Source organism: Solanum dulcamara, chromosome 7 (assembly GCF_947179165.1).
Source record: "Solanum dulcamara chromosome 7, daSolDulc1.2, whole genome shotgun sequence".
NCBI lineage: Eukaryota > Viridiplantae > Streptophyta > Magnoliopsida > Solanales > Solanaceae > Solanum > Solanum dulcamara.
Genome location: NC_077243.1, coordinates 78,631,091 through 78,648,831, shown reverse-complemented (window position 1 = coordinate 78,648,831; position 17,741 = coordinate 78,631,091). Strand labels below are relative to the sequence as shown.

Here is a 17,741-nt window from a genome sequence, read left to right as displayed (position 1 = left end):
TTCTTATTTTTTAAGCTTTAATTCTTTATTTTCCATTCCTTCTTCAATACCTTAACGCCTTAACCCTCCCTTTGCTCCTCTTCGCTGACAATCTAGTGGTGTGGCCACCATAACCATCATTGCTATAACACTATTTCTATCATCAAAATAAAATTAAAATTGAAAATTCAAATCTCTATTAAAATCCTTTTTTTGTGTGTAATTTGTCTTTGATTTTTGCTCTAAATCAACATGGATTGTATCTAGATGGGATAATTTCAGCCCCATAATTGATGAGGTGTCACCTAAAACAAGCCGACGATTCCTTCTTCGATGTCGTTTTCATCAGCTTTCCGACGCTTCTCACCCCTATCGGCCAAAAAGGAAAAGAAGAAATCAAATATGAAACAACAAAATCGTCGCTATCATAGAGAAAATCAGTTACAATTGAATCTTTTCATCGTCGAAATTCAATCTGAATGGAAAACGAAAAGAGAAAGAGAAAGAAAAAAAGAAAATCATTGAAGTCATTGCCATCCTCCTTCAATGATGAAACTTAGGAAGGAGAATAAGAAAAAAAAGAAAAAAAGATTTAAACAGTAAAATAAAAAATTATAAATATATTTAATAAAAAATATAGCTAAATAAAATTTAATCTTATTTTTTTTTATTTTCATGCTCTTCAGGAGAGTGATATACACTCTCTGCGTTGGATGCATAAAAAGAATTTAAATAATTTTACTTTAAACTAATTTAACGGTGTAGCAGGGCTCCCTCAAAATTTGAGTGCCTTCTTAGAAAAAAGGCCACAGTTTAAGGAGGTTTCTATGTATTTTCTCAATTTAATATATGTGTGTTTTAAAAGACTCAACTAATAATTTTGGCAAATTGAGTAGATCTCACTATAATAACTATTCCACTTTAAACCTTATACAATAATACTCCATGTGTTTACTTTTATTTATTTATTTTGAACTTTGCATTTTTTTTAAAAACAATAATTAATATAAATATCTTACTATAGTATTAATATGACATGATATATAGTCTTAGGTCTCGGAGATTGATATGGAAATAAGTAATTAATGTTGAGAGTAAAACAAGAAAAAAATAATTGTCTTATCTTAATATGTTAAAAGTAATAATTAAAAATGAATATTTATTTATGAAATATGCCATGTGATCAGGAAGTCACGGGGTCAAGCCTTGAAAACAGTCTCTGGCAGATATACAAGATAAGACTGCATACAATAGACCCTTGTAGTCGGACCCTGCGCATAGCGATAGCTTAATGCACCAGACTGTCTTTTTTTTTTTAAGACAAGTAAAAGTGAACGAAGATAGTAGTTGATCTAAAACTTTTTTTGAGTAATTTGTAATACTTTAATAAATTTTATATTTCCATACAATGAGCTATCAAATTGCTAATGTAAACTAAGTTGCATTTGGAAGCTTACATATATATATATATTGTGCTATAAGTAATAAGTTAATTATTACCTCTATTACTTGATAAATAAAAAAAGAAATTGGCATTCAAGATAAAGACTTTTTATATCAATTTTAACATTATTTCCGAGGAAAAGTCTTTAAGTGGGTGCTATGGACTTCCAAATGTTAGAAAAGTTGTATTTCATTTCTAGAAGTGTCTTTTTGAACTAAAATTCTTTCCACCAATCAATTTAATTCAAACAAAGATTAAAAACTTGGAACAGACACCTAGTTTGACCTTTTTGGTATATTTATTAGAGTTTTTTTTAATTAAAAAAATCCCCTGAATATTGAAATACGTAGATAAATTAACTACTTAAATTATATTTAATAGAAGAACAAATGATATACTTAGAGTCTTAGACATTTAATTAAGATAAAACGTAATTCAAGTACTCAATAAAATATATCAATAAATTTTAAATATCGTCCATGTTTTCCGCCTTCAATTTACTATATCAAATTAAGAACATCTCTAAAGACATCTATGACACAATCTGATAAAATTTATTTTAAAATTGAAGTTAATTAATTGTGGCACGTTCGAATAATAGTTGTTAATTACCTTTCTTCATGGTGAAGCAGACATGCATGAACCTCTCCACTTAGATTGTTTGGACAACGTAATATAATGTGAGATTATAATATGAAAATTAAATAATATAGGGAAGATTAAAAACGATCAGATTATTATAGATAGCTTGATAGGGTGTATAATCAAGAATAGTGATGAATTGAATAATAATGGAAGGAAGGGATTGGTTATGTTGACATTATTTTTTATTCACTATTTTGTTTGGTGTATTAAACAATAAGCATTGCATAAATTCTAAAAAAGTATTTATTTATAAAATTATCATCAACATTCTTTAGCTATGTAAACTTTCAGAAATAATTGTATTTTTAATCATGTCAATGCATTTGTTAATAATCTTGTAATTGTTAATATCATGACTTTGCTATATATTAGTTATATATAGGACAATATCAAAAAGAGTGTATATCCAATACTTGCATTAATTATATATGGATTGAAAATATGTATCAAACAAGTGAATAATAATATAAAATTTAATACATGCATTATTTTATCTAATACCTTCTACCAAATAATCTCTTAGTGATTTGTCGGTTTTCATTTTTAAATCTCATTTTAGAAACACGACTTGTAAATTATATTTCAGAAATATTACATGTGAGAGCCTATTTAAACTGTCTTATTTTAGTTGTTTTAAGTAGTTTTGTAGTGTTCGAGCAAAACTTTGAAATTATTTTTAAACATTTATTTTTAAATCAAATGATAAAAGTACATCAAAAATCATAAGTTATAAGGCCACCCAAACAAACTCTAAATTGTGTTGATCAAACTTGATACGTAAATTGCCTAAAACGTATGCGTTTTATCAAGGGAATTTCACAAACTAATGAATGTGTGTGTCAGCGTGTATGTGCATGCAAATTGGATTGGTGAATTTAATGTATGTATATTTTAAAGACTCAAATTATAGCTTTGGCAAATTGAGTATATCTTATTGTAATAAATATTCTACTTTAAATTGGATCCATTAAACCTTATACAATACTCTATCTGTTTAATTTGATTTATTTATTTTGGACTTTGCATGTTCTTTAAAAAAAATTTAGTATAAGTATTTTATTATAATATTGATATTACATGATTTATAGTGTTAGGTCTTGGGGATTGATATAGAAAATAAAAAATTAACGCTGAGAGTAAAATAAAAAAATAATAATAATTTTTTCTTTATATGTTAGAAATGACAATTAAAAAAGAAATAAGTTGCATTTGGAAGCTTATATATATATATTGTGATATAAGTAATAAGTTAATTATTACCTTTATTACTTGATAAATAAAAATAGAAATTGGCATTCAAGATAAAGACTTTTTTTATATCAATTTAACTTTTTAGTATTTCCGAGGAAAGGTTTTTTAAGTGGGTGCTATGGACTTCCAAACTTTAGAAAAATAGTATTCATTTCTAGAAATGACTTTTTGAACTAAGGTTCTTTTGACCAAACAAATCATTCAAACTAAACAGAGACTAAAAACTTGGAACAGCCACCTAGCTTGACTTTCATGGTATATTTATTAGAGTTTTTTAAAAATAAATCCCAATATATTCTAAAACATTTCTAATATAAATATATTAACTGCTTAAATTATATTTCATAGAAAAAACTTATCATATTTTTAGGTGTTCAATTAAAATATACTATAATTCAAGTATTAAATAAAATATATAGATAAATTTAAAAAACTATCAAAGTATTCCGCGGCAGAATTTCCACCTTCAATTTACTATATTGAATAAAGAACATCTCTAAAGACATATATGACACAATCTGACGGAATATGTTTTAAAATTGAAGTTAATAGTTATTAATTATCTTTCTTCACGGTGAAGCAGACATGCATGACCTCTCCACTTTCAACCTAATATTATGCCAAGATTATAATATGAAAATTAAATAATATATGAATTATACTACTGATTAAAAATGATTAGATTATTTAATCAATACTATATATATTTAATTTTCAACCATCCCACTATAAGCTAACGTTTAATCTCATTAAAAGTTCATGATCTCCACGCCAATAACAAATAAAGCGTGCATGTGATTAAACTTTTTAATGTAAATTCAAATTTAGTTAGACTCTAATACGTATAGGTAAAAAAAAAAAAAAAAAAATTGAGAAAGAAATTCAATGTTCCCACATCGGAAGCTAAGCAAGTGTGAAGAGGAAATAGGTGAATATAAAACGGAAGGATGGAAACATTAAAATGACTTAAAAAGGGTCGGTTGGCTAAATATGCCACTCTTGCCTGCGCGGTGAGTGCTGTATGGCTATCAAGACATATGGCCGACATAATTTGTGGAACTTAATAGGGTTGGCTCGTTGCCTGACCCTTCAATTCTAGATTAATTTTATGAAAATAAGGTAAAAATATGTTCTTAAGTTATATAAAAATAAATAAAAATGTTTGTTATTTATAGTTCAGTTAAAAAGTATTTTTGTCGTTAAAAATTTTATTTAATTTTTTTTTTGTTGTTATTATTATTATTGAACAAATAATTATTCTTTTTATTAAAAATTTAAAATATTTTTTATTTTATTATAATTGTTTTTATAGTTATCTAAATAAAAATTAAGGATAAATTTACTATAATCTTATCATTTAAAAGGGTAGATGAAGTTATTATATTTTTATTGATAAAATGAGATTAAGAAAAAAATAATTATCTTCAAAGGATATTTTTGACTTATTTAGTAATAATAACAGCATTTTTGGATCAAACTATCCAACGAAAAATAACATTTTTGAACTAAAGTATAGAGGACAAGAGGGCATTATTGTTTGTTTCACATAATTTAGAGGCATAATTGACCCTTTTCCGTTATAGTTTAATTCGCTCACTAAATAAATTTTATATGTTGTGAAGTCCCTTTGGTCAATTTTCTTATTTTTTCAGCAGTAGAACCCCCAAAAAATCTGACAATATGATTATCGATTAGTTTCAAATTATTTTTAGGAAGGATTTAGAGCAGCAAGAGTATAAGTAGGAAGAGATTGTAGTACACTTTTGAATTTTGATGAGCAATGTTTTACCTCCCTAGGTTAACATCTTTCCTCCTTGCACTTTTGTAACCATGGTATCAAAGTAATAGATCTTTTTTATGCCTGTATAAATAGGACATATTAAGGTAAAGTAAAAGGAAATTACTTGTCCATGAAACCTATACATTGCCTTAATTTATTAATTCTGTGAGGACTTCTCTTAATACTAATCAAAATAATAAAACTCTTATCACCATTCACAAGTTGTTTCGAGGCCTTTTTCATACTTGCTAATTAATTTGTTTCATAATCAATTTGACAGATATGGTATTACCACTATTGAATATAACAATGTCATCCGCATAGACAAAATGGTTAATCCGAGTCCCTCTGTTGTTTATGGAGAAGGGAATGAATTTGTCATTATTCATAAGATTGTTCAAGGATCTTGAAAGAACTTCAGCAGTCAAGATAAGAATATGTAACTCCTTTCTATGTTAAAGGTTTCGTCCATGCCCCCTTCTAACTTTGTACCTTTTTATGGATGAATAGAGATGATGCTGACAACTATCTCCAATTTTGGAGGTGCATTTGTATAGAACTGAAAAAGTAGACACACGCATCTTACGCGGTATAATATACGTATGACGCCATGTAGGACACAAAATTAACATGTAGGATGCCATGTAAGACAAATATGTCTATATGTTCAATTTTGTACAAGTTAAAGTGTCTACTTATATACTGACAAAGTTAAAGATCATAGTTATCAGCTGAAATCAAGTTAAGGGTCATGTTTATGTATTATGCCTATTAGCAATAATGAAAAAGTAGGTTAATTTCACATTTTGTGCAAATTTTGATTTAAGAAAAGAATAAATTAAAGAAATAGGTTGCTTAATCGTGACAACGACAAGCATTGAGGTTAGTGCTTAATCGTAGCCAGACTTATATATACGCTTGAGTCGGGAAGTTTTTTTTTAATTGAAAAGATAAACTATTCTATTAATTAAATAGCAGTAGTAGAAGAGGCGAGGACCTACAAAAAGTAACTATTCGATGTTGTGGATGAAGATATTAGTCTCTTATGATAGAATTTTCACTGATCAACTTCCATGGCAGCTACTGCAGACGGTTGAACGTATCAAAAAGTATGACTTCTTCAAAATGGTTTGATCTGTTTGTTGGGAAAGGCAAGCACAAGTAAAGATGCACGACAGGGTAATAGCGGAAGAAAAAGCATGACTAAACTCTTCCTTCTATTTGAACCAAGAGGAAACAAACAAATTCAAGTACAAACACTGTTTTGGGCAGCAACCATATCACCAACCAAACAAAACAAAGCAAGAATAAATCAACAACATATGAGACACCAAATTAACGTGAAAAGTCTCTTCAATGTGAAGAGTAAAAATCACAAGGCCAAAGCTCCATTATAATCAACAAGAGTTACAAATGTGTTCTCCAAAATGGTCACCAAAGAAGTGCCAAACAACGAGCAACAACAACTAAAAGATATCACAAAAAACTAGAGAAGTAAAAGGAGTAAAATCACCAAAGCGCAGCTATTGTTCACGAGCTAAAATCTGAAGCTACAGGACTCCAAATCCACCTCTCTCAGTTCCCAATCAAAGATAAAGTTGAAAAGAACAAGCTTTCCAAAAATCAGCTCAATCGGACAAGAAACAAAGTTGGAATCGCAATTTGAAAATGACAACTAAGACTTGTACAAAAATCTATACTCTCACTTTTCTCTCTGTTGTGGCTGCTGATCTCTCTTGTGAATCTTGAAAAATAAGATCTAAAAGAAGTCTTATGTATACATCATAGTATTAGGCTTATGGGTAAAAGTGAGATGGTCCAAATTGAGTTTATATGCATCCACGTAAGAATTGAAAAAGACCCAAAATGTTGGCCCTTCTTACGTGGATAAAGTTCAATCATGTAGTCCTTCCACCTACAATCATTCAAGATATTAGTATAGACAATGTTAGTAGACGGTAGAAGGTGAAGTATCTAATGTGCATCAATTTCAATTAGCAGTGGTTTGAAATTTTGTGATAGTGCTAACTGAATTTCCTATAATCGAAGTTCAACATATATACATGAAGTAGCATCTATGGGCTGCATGAGCACATGACACCAATTACCATTACTATTTCAAGATGGTTGCCAGCGTAATCAAATTAGAGTCTGATTGTTTTTAGAGTCAGAAAGATAGGTTTTGGTGATTCGATTGTGTAATTTAGTACGAATGTTATTTTAGTTATATGACTTTTTTTCACGTAAGAATTAAGATCAATAAACATGGATACATGTCTATAAATTCAGTTTTTTATGTACAAATCTCATTTAAATTTTAAAAAATATTTAAATTTTTAAACATCATATTCAATTAAACTAGGACACACATATAATATGTAATATGTTTAGGAATGTCAAATGAGTGGGTTAGACTGAATTTAGACGGATAAAAATAAAATGAGTTGATAAATAAATCAGACAGATTATTGACCGCTTAAAAGTTACTTGAAATAGATAAAAATACGGTCATAATCCAATTCATCAAATTCTTATTAAATTTTAGTTTCTTTATTTATACTTATATAATCTTTATCACGATTATATATAACATACCAAAGAAGAAAACTGTCTTTTTAATTATTATTTTTTTGACAAGATTTTCTCAAGGGCTTATTTGAAATGCACATCAACCCAATTATTTTATAGACAAAAAAGGTTTTGAGCTAATAAATGATCAGGTCAATGATCAATCCAAACTTAAACAAATCGGGTGAGTCATGTCCATAGAGTCACAGAGCACTTTTTTTCCCACTACTAGAGTCGTCAAAGTGAGTTGACCCAACCTTAAGGGTTAGCATATTAAATGAGTTAGGACACGTTTATCATTTTAATTAAAGGGCTTATAAAATAGTTGTTCAATTCAGTCCTAAGCGGGCTACGGGTTAGGACGGGTGACCCTTTAATCAAAAGATGGACAACATTAGACTCTTAGAAAGACTATCGAACATTGATGAACACACTACCAATACGTCAAAAATTCACATATCAATGAGTTGCACACACTTTAGCAGAATACTCGCAAAACAACAAAATATCCAAGATACAACAATCAACATTCATAAAATTCATTAGAACATACATTACATATCATTTTTTTGATAAACTAGTTAAGAAAGGAGAAACGAAAAATTAGGCATAAACACAAAAGTAAAAAAAGTTAAAGATTCATAGTTATAATAACTTCAATTGCCTAGTTATTGAAAAAAAAAGGCAGCCCGGTGCACTTAAGCTCCCGCTATGCGCAGGGTCCGGGGAAGGGCCCGACCACAAGGGTCTGTTGTACGCAGCCTTACCTTGCATTTCTGCCAGAAGCTGTTTCCAAGGCTTGAACCCGTGACCTCCTGGTCATATGGCAGCAACTTCACCATGAATCTTTGACTTTTTAAAATATATATAATAAATCTACTTAAAATATAAGTAATAAATCTTTTTAAAATTCACGATCCACGTGCTACCCTATGAAGCTGGCGGGTCAAATGAGGATGAGCTAAAAAATCTCATTCCTAAATGGGCTGGAAAAATCTAACCCACCCCTACTTAATTTAACAATTGGGTTGAACCGGCCTCACGAGCCAAGCCTATTTTGATAACTCTACCCATTGCATACAAAAACGACATCGTTGCACAATCAAAAAGCTCAATGGCTTTTTTACCCTCTTCTTTCGCGCCAAAAGTTGTTTAACAAAAAACCCCGCGAAAAGTTAACAGAAGGTAAAAATCTATTAGCGCCAAAAATTTCATTTCCTACAAAAAGAAGAAAAAAAAAACCTTTTAAATAATCTGTCAAAAAAATTTCATCTTCATTAATCGGCCGATTCATTCTCTCAATTATATTTCTCTATTTGAGCAAAATAAATGGAAATGGAAGCAAATGTTGAAGAAAATGATAACAAAATCAAGATGATACGTTCAATCATCGGTTCTGAAATTCCAGAAAATGAAATTCTCGAAGCCCTCTCACAGAAAAACAACAATCCAGAAGCATCCATTAATCATTTGCTCGATTCTTCGCCGACATTGGCAATCCACAAGACTGTTACGAGCACTGGGGTAAGAATTTCGGCTCCGATAAAGCAAGAGAATGGCGAAGAATCATTGGGTTGTGGGTTTAAAGTTAAAGAAGAACCTGATGTGGGTATCGATGAAAAATGGGGAAAAAAGGTTTTTGATGGGTGCGGAGCAAAAGGGTCTGTTGGTAAATGGGATTCAGGCTGTGAAATGGTTAATGGGTTAAAAGTTAAAGAAGAATCAAATGTGGTTGATGAGGAAAAAGGGCAAAAAGAGGAAGAAAAGAAGGTTTTCAATCTACCAGATTTAGAAAAAGAATTCCATGAGTGGCTTAAGTTGCCTGAAAACAACCCGCAAATCGATATTCAGAAACCGAAAGAAGAAAAGAAACTTGAAATGGTTAAGTTCAAAGAAGAACCTGTACTTTTTGTTGAACCATTATCAGCAAGGCCTTTGTCAAAACAAGAATACAACAGACTGAATAGTAGTAGTAGTAGTAATAGGGTTATTGGGGGGATTAAAGAAAAAATGGGAATTGAGAAAAATAGTCTCAGTACTGTTATGATTGAGGATCGGGATTTCCCAGAAGATTCTGATTGGTTGTTAGTTGGGAGAACTGTTGTTACTGGTCTTTCTACTACCAAGGGGAGAAAACTGGAGAATAATGAGATTGTTCATTTTTCATTTCCTCAGTCTGGAAGTAGTAAGCACAGTTCACAGTGGGGTGGGTCAAGAGCTGCTATTGCTGCTGCATCATCCATTGTTAGGTTCTCGACTAAACGATCGGGGGAGGTAAACCTGAATTCAATCATTATGACTCTCGTTTTAGTATTACGTTTTGTTATTCTTGTTGTAGTTTGCTAAAGTTCCCTCTTTATGGGGTTAAATCTCGTAAGTATACTTTATTGTGAATTTATTTGTGTGGAAATCTTGATTTTTGATGTTGAGATTGTATTGATGTACTCAATTATTGGGTTCTTGACCAAGCAATTAGGGAAGGTAAATTTGAATTTAATCATTATGATCCTTGTTTTGGTATTAAGTCTTGTTTAGTTTGATAAAGTTCTCTCTTTTTGTGGTTAAATCTCATAAGTATACTTTATTATGAATTTATTCGTGTAAATCTTGATTTTTGGTGTTGAGATTGCATTGATGTAATCAATTATTAAGTTCTCGACCAAATTATCGGGGGAGGTAAACTCGAAGTCAATCATTAGGATCCTTGCTTCAATTATTGTATTATTTGTTGTTGCTATTTGTCTCTTTTCCATTGTTTTCAACATGTTTTCTTTCACTACTTTATTTGCTTTAAAAATTTGTTTTTTTTAAATTCTTTATTTGAGCCAAGTGTCTATTTTAAACAATCTCTTTACCTTCACACGCTATGGGTAAGTTTGTGTATATGCCACCCTCCCAAACCTCACTTGTGTGATTTCATTGGGTATGTTTTTGTTGTTTTAACATTTATTGAAGTTTTAATTTTTTTTACATATGTATTATGTATGTACATTCTGCCTGTATAATATTGGGTTTGGTTGAATTTGTTCCACAAATACTCTATCTGCCACATCTAGTAGGGAATTGGTTTATCCACATTTTGTCATGTATTGATTCATGTGAAAATCGTGATCCTTTTATGCTGAGATCATACAAATACAAATCATACTCTTTATCTATTTTTCTGATTGCATAGATTGGGCGTCTTCCAATGGAATGGGCAAAATGCCTTATTCCACTTGTAAGTTCTTCAAAGGTAAAGGTTCTTGGTCGATGTGTTGCTGCGCCTGTAAATCTGTCCCTAATGCAGGAGCTTATGTTGTATGTAAGGTAAACACATACTGTTCTTTGCTGTTTTGGGCTTTTGACATTAACAGAAATACAGAATCAATTTGAAATTCAATCCTATCCAAAATCGATGCCTTCCCGTTCCCATTGTGCTCATTTTTTTTTACAGTTTCTACATTCACCACTCGGTGTTTACGAGCTGTGATAAATCATCATGGAGGCTGGATTCTCCCTCACAAATTGATACTACAACATATCCACTACTTACTCTGTTCAAATTACTCAAAGTCAAACCCTTTCAGAATGTATGTTGGATAGTTAATTATTTAATTGTTGGAAACAATGCAGTTTCAAAAAAAATTGTTGGAAACAATTCAAAGCTCCTTCTAGTTTCTCACTGATGTCTTTGTTCTCTTTTACTAATACTATGCAGGCTGAGTTCACCCCGGATGAGCTTGATTCTCGTAAACGCCAGCTCAATTTAGATGTATGTTGATTCTAATTTGTATTGTCTAGCACTTGTTTCTTAATTTAAGTTGCCAAGTTCTCAATATTTAGAAACATGAATAATAACCTGTATGTTGATTTTTATTTTGATGTACAAACTGTATGTTGGTTATATTGTTCCAAAAGGTTCTCACAGTTAAGCTGGTTGGACAATATTTTGAAAACACACTTATTTTTCTTAAAAAATGTTTTTGGAACCTTAAGATGTCTTTTGGATGTTTATAGTTTAATCTTGAAGATTTGTGAGTGTTTTGTGCATGGAAGAATTTGGATGAAAAACAGCACCTCAGCACTTCTCAACGTTAATTTCTTTTTCAACTTTTCTTACAATGAAGCAACCACCTATATGACTTCAATAGTTTTTTCAAAAACTGCACAAACAAACCTTACTTTCAATTTTGCTTCCGTTAATTTTACACCTTAATTGGTATGCCCATTTACCCTTTGCTCAAAACCTTTTTTATACTTGGTAAAACAGCAGTAAAAGAGAAAACAGTAGATTGTCACTGATGTTCTGCTTATTGCTTACAGTCTGATTCAAATGAAGCTGCTTCAGTGTTATCAATTGCAAAACGAAGAAAGGGCTGCCAACAGTATTCAGAGCCAAACAAGGATGAGCAAGCAATCTCTGAAGCTTCTATTAACAAACTTGTCGGTTCTGTAGACATGTATGACTTGAAGGTATAATGCATGAACATGCTTCGTTTTAGTAAACTGAAATGAGATGATGCTGATTGCGTATTAATCTTGCTACTGACCGATCTATATTCTTTACATTGTATAGGAGATGGAGGCTCCTGATACACTTATGTGCAGCCTAAGGCCTTACCAGAAGGAGGCTCTTTACTGGATGTCAGAATCAGAGAAAGGAGCTGGTGTAGATGAAGCATCAAAAACTCTTCATCCATGTTGGGCAGCATATCGGATATGTGAAGAGTAGGCACTTTCCTCACTGAATTAGACATTGCAAATAGAAGAAAAAAAAGAGTCACAGATGAACTATGGTTAATATAATTTTGTTCTTGTCAGTTCTTTAAACGTAAATGACTAACCAAACTTCTCCAACAGGAGGAAAATATATGTCAACATTTTCTCTGGGGAAGCAACTACTGACTTCCCAACTGCATCAAATGCAGCACGTGGAGGGGTGAGATTTCCTTCCCACTAACCCTTCTCTTAATTGTCTTACATTGACATGATCTGGTTCTTCTGTTAGTTAATTTGTTGCTTCATGCGTTTCTCTTACTGAAAGTTATTTTTTTCAGTATTCTTTGTTTATCTGAATCAATTTGATATCTGCAGATCTTGGCAGATGCAATGGGGCTTGGAAAAACGGTGATGACAATTGCTCTAATACTTGCAAATCTGGGCAGGAGTAGCCTTGATGATCAGGAAATTGTCTCGGAAGACACAGATGAAACTGAATGTGTTACAAAAAGAATCACTTATACTGATACAGAATTCTCAAGAAAAGCAAAAGGTGGCACTCTCATTGTCTGTCCTATGGCATTACTAGGCCAATGGAAGGTAAGTCATAAAAGGAGCAATGAAATGTCCAGAATTTGTTTTTCCCATGTTTGCTATTAGATCTCTGTTAACCCATAGGTGCTTTGTTATTAAATCTCAAAACACCGCTACAGCTCCAATTACACTAAATCCCTGTTGTTTATTTTTCAATTCTAGGATGAACTTGAAGCACATTCAAAACCTGGTAGCGTTTCAGTTTTCGTTCATTATGGTGGGGACAGAAGTAATGATCCTAGAGTGATAGCAGAACAAGATGTAGTCCTGACAACTTATGGTGTCTTGAGTGCAACTTATAAGGCTGTAAGTAGTAATGCTTGGCATTTAGTTTGACATTGTCCATGTTGCTATTACTGTTGTTTTGATAACAGCTTTGTTGTTTCTCAGAATAATGAGAATAGCATATTTCATAATGTTGATTGGTACCGGGTGGTTCTGGATGAGGCACACACCATAAAATCCTGGAAGACTCTCGGTGCACAGGCTGCCTTTACTTTGTCAGCACGTTGTAGGTGGTGTCTTACTGGTACTCCTCTGCAGGTATGTCTCAAAAATTCCATGGTTATACTGGCAACTGTCCAGTGATCTGCTAAGCTTGATATTCTTCAGGTCTTTTGCTTTGCAGAAAATTTTGTAATCGAGATCACTTCTAATTGTTATCTCATCTGTCTTATGAATGAAATAAATTGCCGGTGTCTTATGATTTGTATTGATATTATAATTACTAATTGCTGCAGAATAATTTGGAAGACCTTTACAGCCTTTTATGTTTCTTGCATGTCGAGCCATGGTGCAACTGGGCATGGTAAGTTTAGGTTAATTGATTCTATTCGTTTTGTTGTTATATATATGTTGATGGAATTAGAAAGTTTTCAAATGTCAACTACTCTGCCCCTTTATCTGTTAAAAGGTTTGCGTAACATGACTAAGGTAGTTCTGTTTTCCTGTTTGCTCCTAATTTAGGTGGAACAAGTTAATACAGAGACCTTATGAAAATGGTGATCAGAGAGCTCTAAAATTGATCAAGGCCATTTTGAGGCCACTGATGTTGAGGAGAACAAAGGATACCAGGGACAAAGATGGAAGGTGCTTATTCTATTTTGTTTTTCAAATCTTCTTTATCCTATTCTTTTGTCAATTGATGCAAACATATTTTTCTCCCAACACTTGCATGTATTCTTCTGAAATCAGAGCGATTCTTGTTCTCCCTCCAACCGACATTCAAGTCATTCAGTGTACACAATCAGAAGCTGAACGTGACTTCTATGATGCACTCTTCAAGAGATCTAAGGTAAGAACGAAAATCTTGTTCTTCCCATGTAAAACCAGAATTTGTTAAAAAACTTGTGTTTTTTTTTTACTCAAATGATCATCATTGTTGCTGATGGAATGTTCTTAATACTTTTGTTTTTGGTGAATAAACCAGGTTCAATTTGATCAGTTTGTGGCACAAGGAAAAGTTCTTCACAACTATGCTAATATTCTTGAATTACTACTTCGATTGAGACAGTGTTGCAACCATCCTTTCCTTGTGATGAGGTAAAATCAGTCTCAATCCAATAAACTTGCTATAATCTAACCTATGTTGCTTGCACCCCTCCAAAAATGTTGTTGCACCCGTGATCCTTCAAAAATCCGTAGTTTTTGGAGGATCCGACACACACCCTCCAAAAATGTTGATGCACTTTTATTGGATCTTTAAAAAGTGCCTAGCTTTAGGATGATCAACATATGTGACAATATTTTTGAAGATTTCGAGCAACCTAGAATCTAACAACATAGCTTGTTAGTTTCTTGATATCTAACACTATATATATTGCTTGTAAATGCGCAGCCGAAGTGATAATCAAGAGTTTGCAGATTTAGACAAACTAGCACGAAGGTTCTTGGAAACAAATCCTGATTCATCAACACAGAAAGCACCTACACCAGCATATGTAGAAGAAGTTGTTGAGGGAATTCGAAATGGCGAACATACGGAGTGTCCCATATGCCTCGAGTCAGCAGATGACCCTGTGCTAACACCATGTGCCCACAGAATGTGCAGAGAATGCCTCCTTTCAAGCTGGAGAACTCCAGCAAGTGGACTTTGCCCAATTTGTAGGCAAATGCTAAAGAAACATGAGCTATTCACATGTCCTTCTGCAAATCGATTTCGAGTTGATGTTGAGAAGAACTGGCAAGTATCTTCTAAGGTTTCAAAGCTGATGGATTGCTTAGAACCTATAAGAAAATCTGGTGAAAAAAGCATTGTTTTTAGCCAATGGACTTCATTTCTTGATCTTTTGGAAATCCCACTCAAGAGAAAGCAAATTGGTTACTTGAGGTTTGATGGGAAATTGTCACAGAAACAACGAGAAAGGGTCTTGAAAGAGTTCAGTGAGACTAATGAAAAAACAGTAAGTAGTACTAACTACTACCCATCATCTATATAGTTCGGACTCTCCAAAAATGCTTGTCAAATCTTCAAAAAGCAGTGCATTTTTGGAGAGTTGAGCAAGTACCTATGTTCGACTCTCAAAATGTCGTCGCACCCTTGTTGGATCCTCCAAAAATGAACTACTTTTGGAAGACTTGACAGACATTTGACTGTCATTTTCGCAAGAGTCTGAGCAACATAGGATACCAATACAATATTCAAATTCTTGAATCCTTTGCTTAGCTCTTTTAAAGCTTAATTTATAAAATTTCATTCTTTTCAGATATTGTTAATGTCACTAAGAGCTGGAGGTGTTGGCTTGAACTTAACAGCAGCTTCTAATGTCTTTCTCATGGTAAGTTTTTATATACATTCCCAACCCACTCCAAATGTGTTCCTTTACAGTTCTCATGTTCTTGCTTTTAATCATTACAGGATCCATGGTGGAATCCTGCAGTTGAGGAGCAAGCAATAATGAGAATTCATCGTATTGGTCAAAAGAAAACAGTTCGTGTTAGAAGGTTCATTGTTAAGGTAAACATTACTCTTATAAAAGTTGTCACTTGCAGTAATTTACTTAATTAAACACTTGATAGATTTAAGAAAAGTAAGGGGTGCATCCGAATCCGTAGATGTTGAATTCTTTTGACTTCTTCATGTGTTTACTTTTTCATATTTTGAATTTTTTTAGTTAAAATCCTAATTCCGTCCTTGGTTGAGACAATCTCATTTCCCTAAGCCTTTGTATGCAAGACTACATGTATTGGTGAAAGGTAGTAAGCCGTGATACAGTTGACTTGTGGCAAGGGGATTCAATTGAATGGGGATATAGGGGAAGATTCTAGTTCAGTGATAAAAGGGTTCAAAATTGCTTTAGGTTGCGACCTGATGTGTTTAAATTTTAGATGTAACATTTTTGTAAATCCCCTTATATGAACTTCTGGCTTGTTACTAACAAATAGCTACCTTATTGAATAGTCTAAATGCTTATTTGGACACACTTAAATACAAGAATAAAAATTAATTTTATTTAATTTTGTTTGTTTGGTTTATACATATTATTGATTTGTCTTTTTGGTAAAATGGTGTACAATAGGACACAGTGGAAGAAAGAATGCAACAAGTTCAAGCAAGAAAGCAAAGGATGATAGCTGGAGCCTTGACTGATGAAGAAGTGAGGTCTGCTAGAATTGAAGAACTCAAGATGCTTTTTAGATAATTGATTTTAACATATTTGCAAAATTCCAAATATATATATTTAATTGGAAGTAAAATTAGTGAAAAAATGAGAAAAAGAGCAAGAAATTAGTGTCCAAGAGGTGGATAAAATTGTTTTTGTATAGTAACAATTGTTCCACCTGAATTTTGTAAAGTATTTTTGAAGCAACAAACTAAGATATGTTCTTGTTGTCTATGCTAGGGTTTGCTATTTGCAAATTTGAATTATATATATTTAGATGCAAAATTAATGATAAAAAATGAAGGAAAAAAAGAAACTAATGCTCCATGGGTAGATAAAATTGATTTTATATTCATTAAGACTTCATGGAATGGTTGAGATTATTTTTTGAAATAAAATTATTTAACTTTTATAGTGAGTCCATTCAATATAATTTAAATTAATTAAATCAATAAATTTTGAATAATGAATATAAATTGCTCTCAAATAAGTTGGGGTAACTTTTTTGAGGGATATTTTGTAGGATTAAAATAATCAATCGACACATGAAAATCAATAACTTTCAACAGAAAAATACGCTAGCGTGATTTGACAATTTATATCCCATAAGAATTTTTACCTGAAATTATTAAGTAGTATTTCAACTATCTAATGTTTTGAATACCTCTCATATATTTGTTGATTTGAGAAAACTCTTTATAGGTGAAAGAAACTCTCATATTTTTAAAAATAAAATCACAAAATTCATTCACAAAATTTTCCTTAATCTAGATATTCTAATCCCTTAAAGCTACATATAGATGCTATTTAATTTAATTAAAGTACAGAAACCTTGTCAAATTTATAGGAGTCCAAAAATATAGTAATAATTTATGTAATTATTTTTACTTTTTTACAAAAAAGGAAAAAAACAATATTGATCGAAAATCTTCACCATCGCACATTTGCCCCTATAAATACCCTTCCCCCCAAATTCCTTCCGCCATATTCAATTTTATTTCTCTCGTGGTGGATATCAAGCAATCGACGATCTAATCCGGTGAGCGGCGGTCACCAAGCTGGTCAGAAGGACGAGCTCCGGCGTTGATACAAGTAAGTCGTTCAATCGATTGGAATGTAGCTGTACCTTTTTTATCGCCGTTGATTTCATCGCTGAATCTAGCAATTTAATGGCGGG

General features: G+C 32.0%; 1 protein-coding gene and 1 non-coding gene across 2 annotated transcripts; both read left to right on the top strand.

The window, feature by feature from the left end:
* Positions 1 to 4,287: 4,287 nt before the first annotated feature.
* On the top strand, positions 4,288 to 4,411 carry LOC129898092 (U11 spliceosomal RNA). The gene has a single exon (XR_008769009.1). It is a non-coding gene; the product is annotated as a U11 spliceosomal RNA (small nuclear RNA).
* A 4,522-nt stretch (positions 4,412 to 8,933) lies between these two features.
* On the top strand, positions 8,934 to 16,796 carry LOC129896756 (DNA repair protein RAD5B-like). Its single transcript, XM_055972718.1, has 18 exons — positions 8,934 to 9,941; positions 10,843 to 10,976; positions 11,104 to 11,239; positions 11,368 to 11,421; positions 11,973 to 12,122; positions 12,226 to 12,377; positions 12,510 to 12,588; positions 12,744 to 12,968; positions 13,125 to 13,268; positions 13,353 to 13,505; positions 13,703 to 13,770; positions 13,929 to 14,051; positions 14,157 to 14,256; positions 14,392 to 14,504; positions 14,800 to 15,364; positions 15,668 to 15,739; positions 15,820 to 15,918; positions 16,481 to 16,796. The coding sequence occupies exons 1-18, from the start codon at positions 8,997 to 8,999 to the stop codon at positions 16,601 to 16,603; spliced, it is 3,435 nt and encodes a 1,144-aa protein (XP_055828693.1). The 5' UTR covers positions 8,934 to 8,996; the 3' UTR covers positions 16,604 to 16,796.
* The last annotated feature ends 945 nt before the right edge of the window (positions 16,797 to 17,741 follow it).

Coding starts and splice junctions, on each gene's coding strand:
- LOC129896756 (XM_055972718.1), top strand. CDS start 8,997: ATGGAAATGGAAGCAAATGTTGAAGAAAATGATAACAAAATCAAGATG. Junction 13,506..13,702: donor TTACTGGTACTCCTCTGCAG/GTATGTCTCAAA, acceptor TAATTGCTGCAG/AATAATTTGGAAGACCTTTA. Junction 15,365..15,667: donor GTGAGACTAATGAAAAAACA/GTAAGTAGTACT, acceptor CATTCTTTTCAG/ATATTGTTAATGTCACTAAG.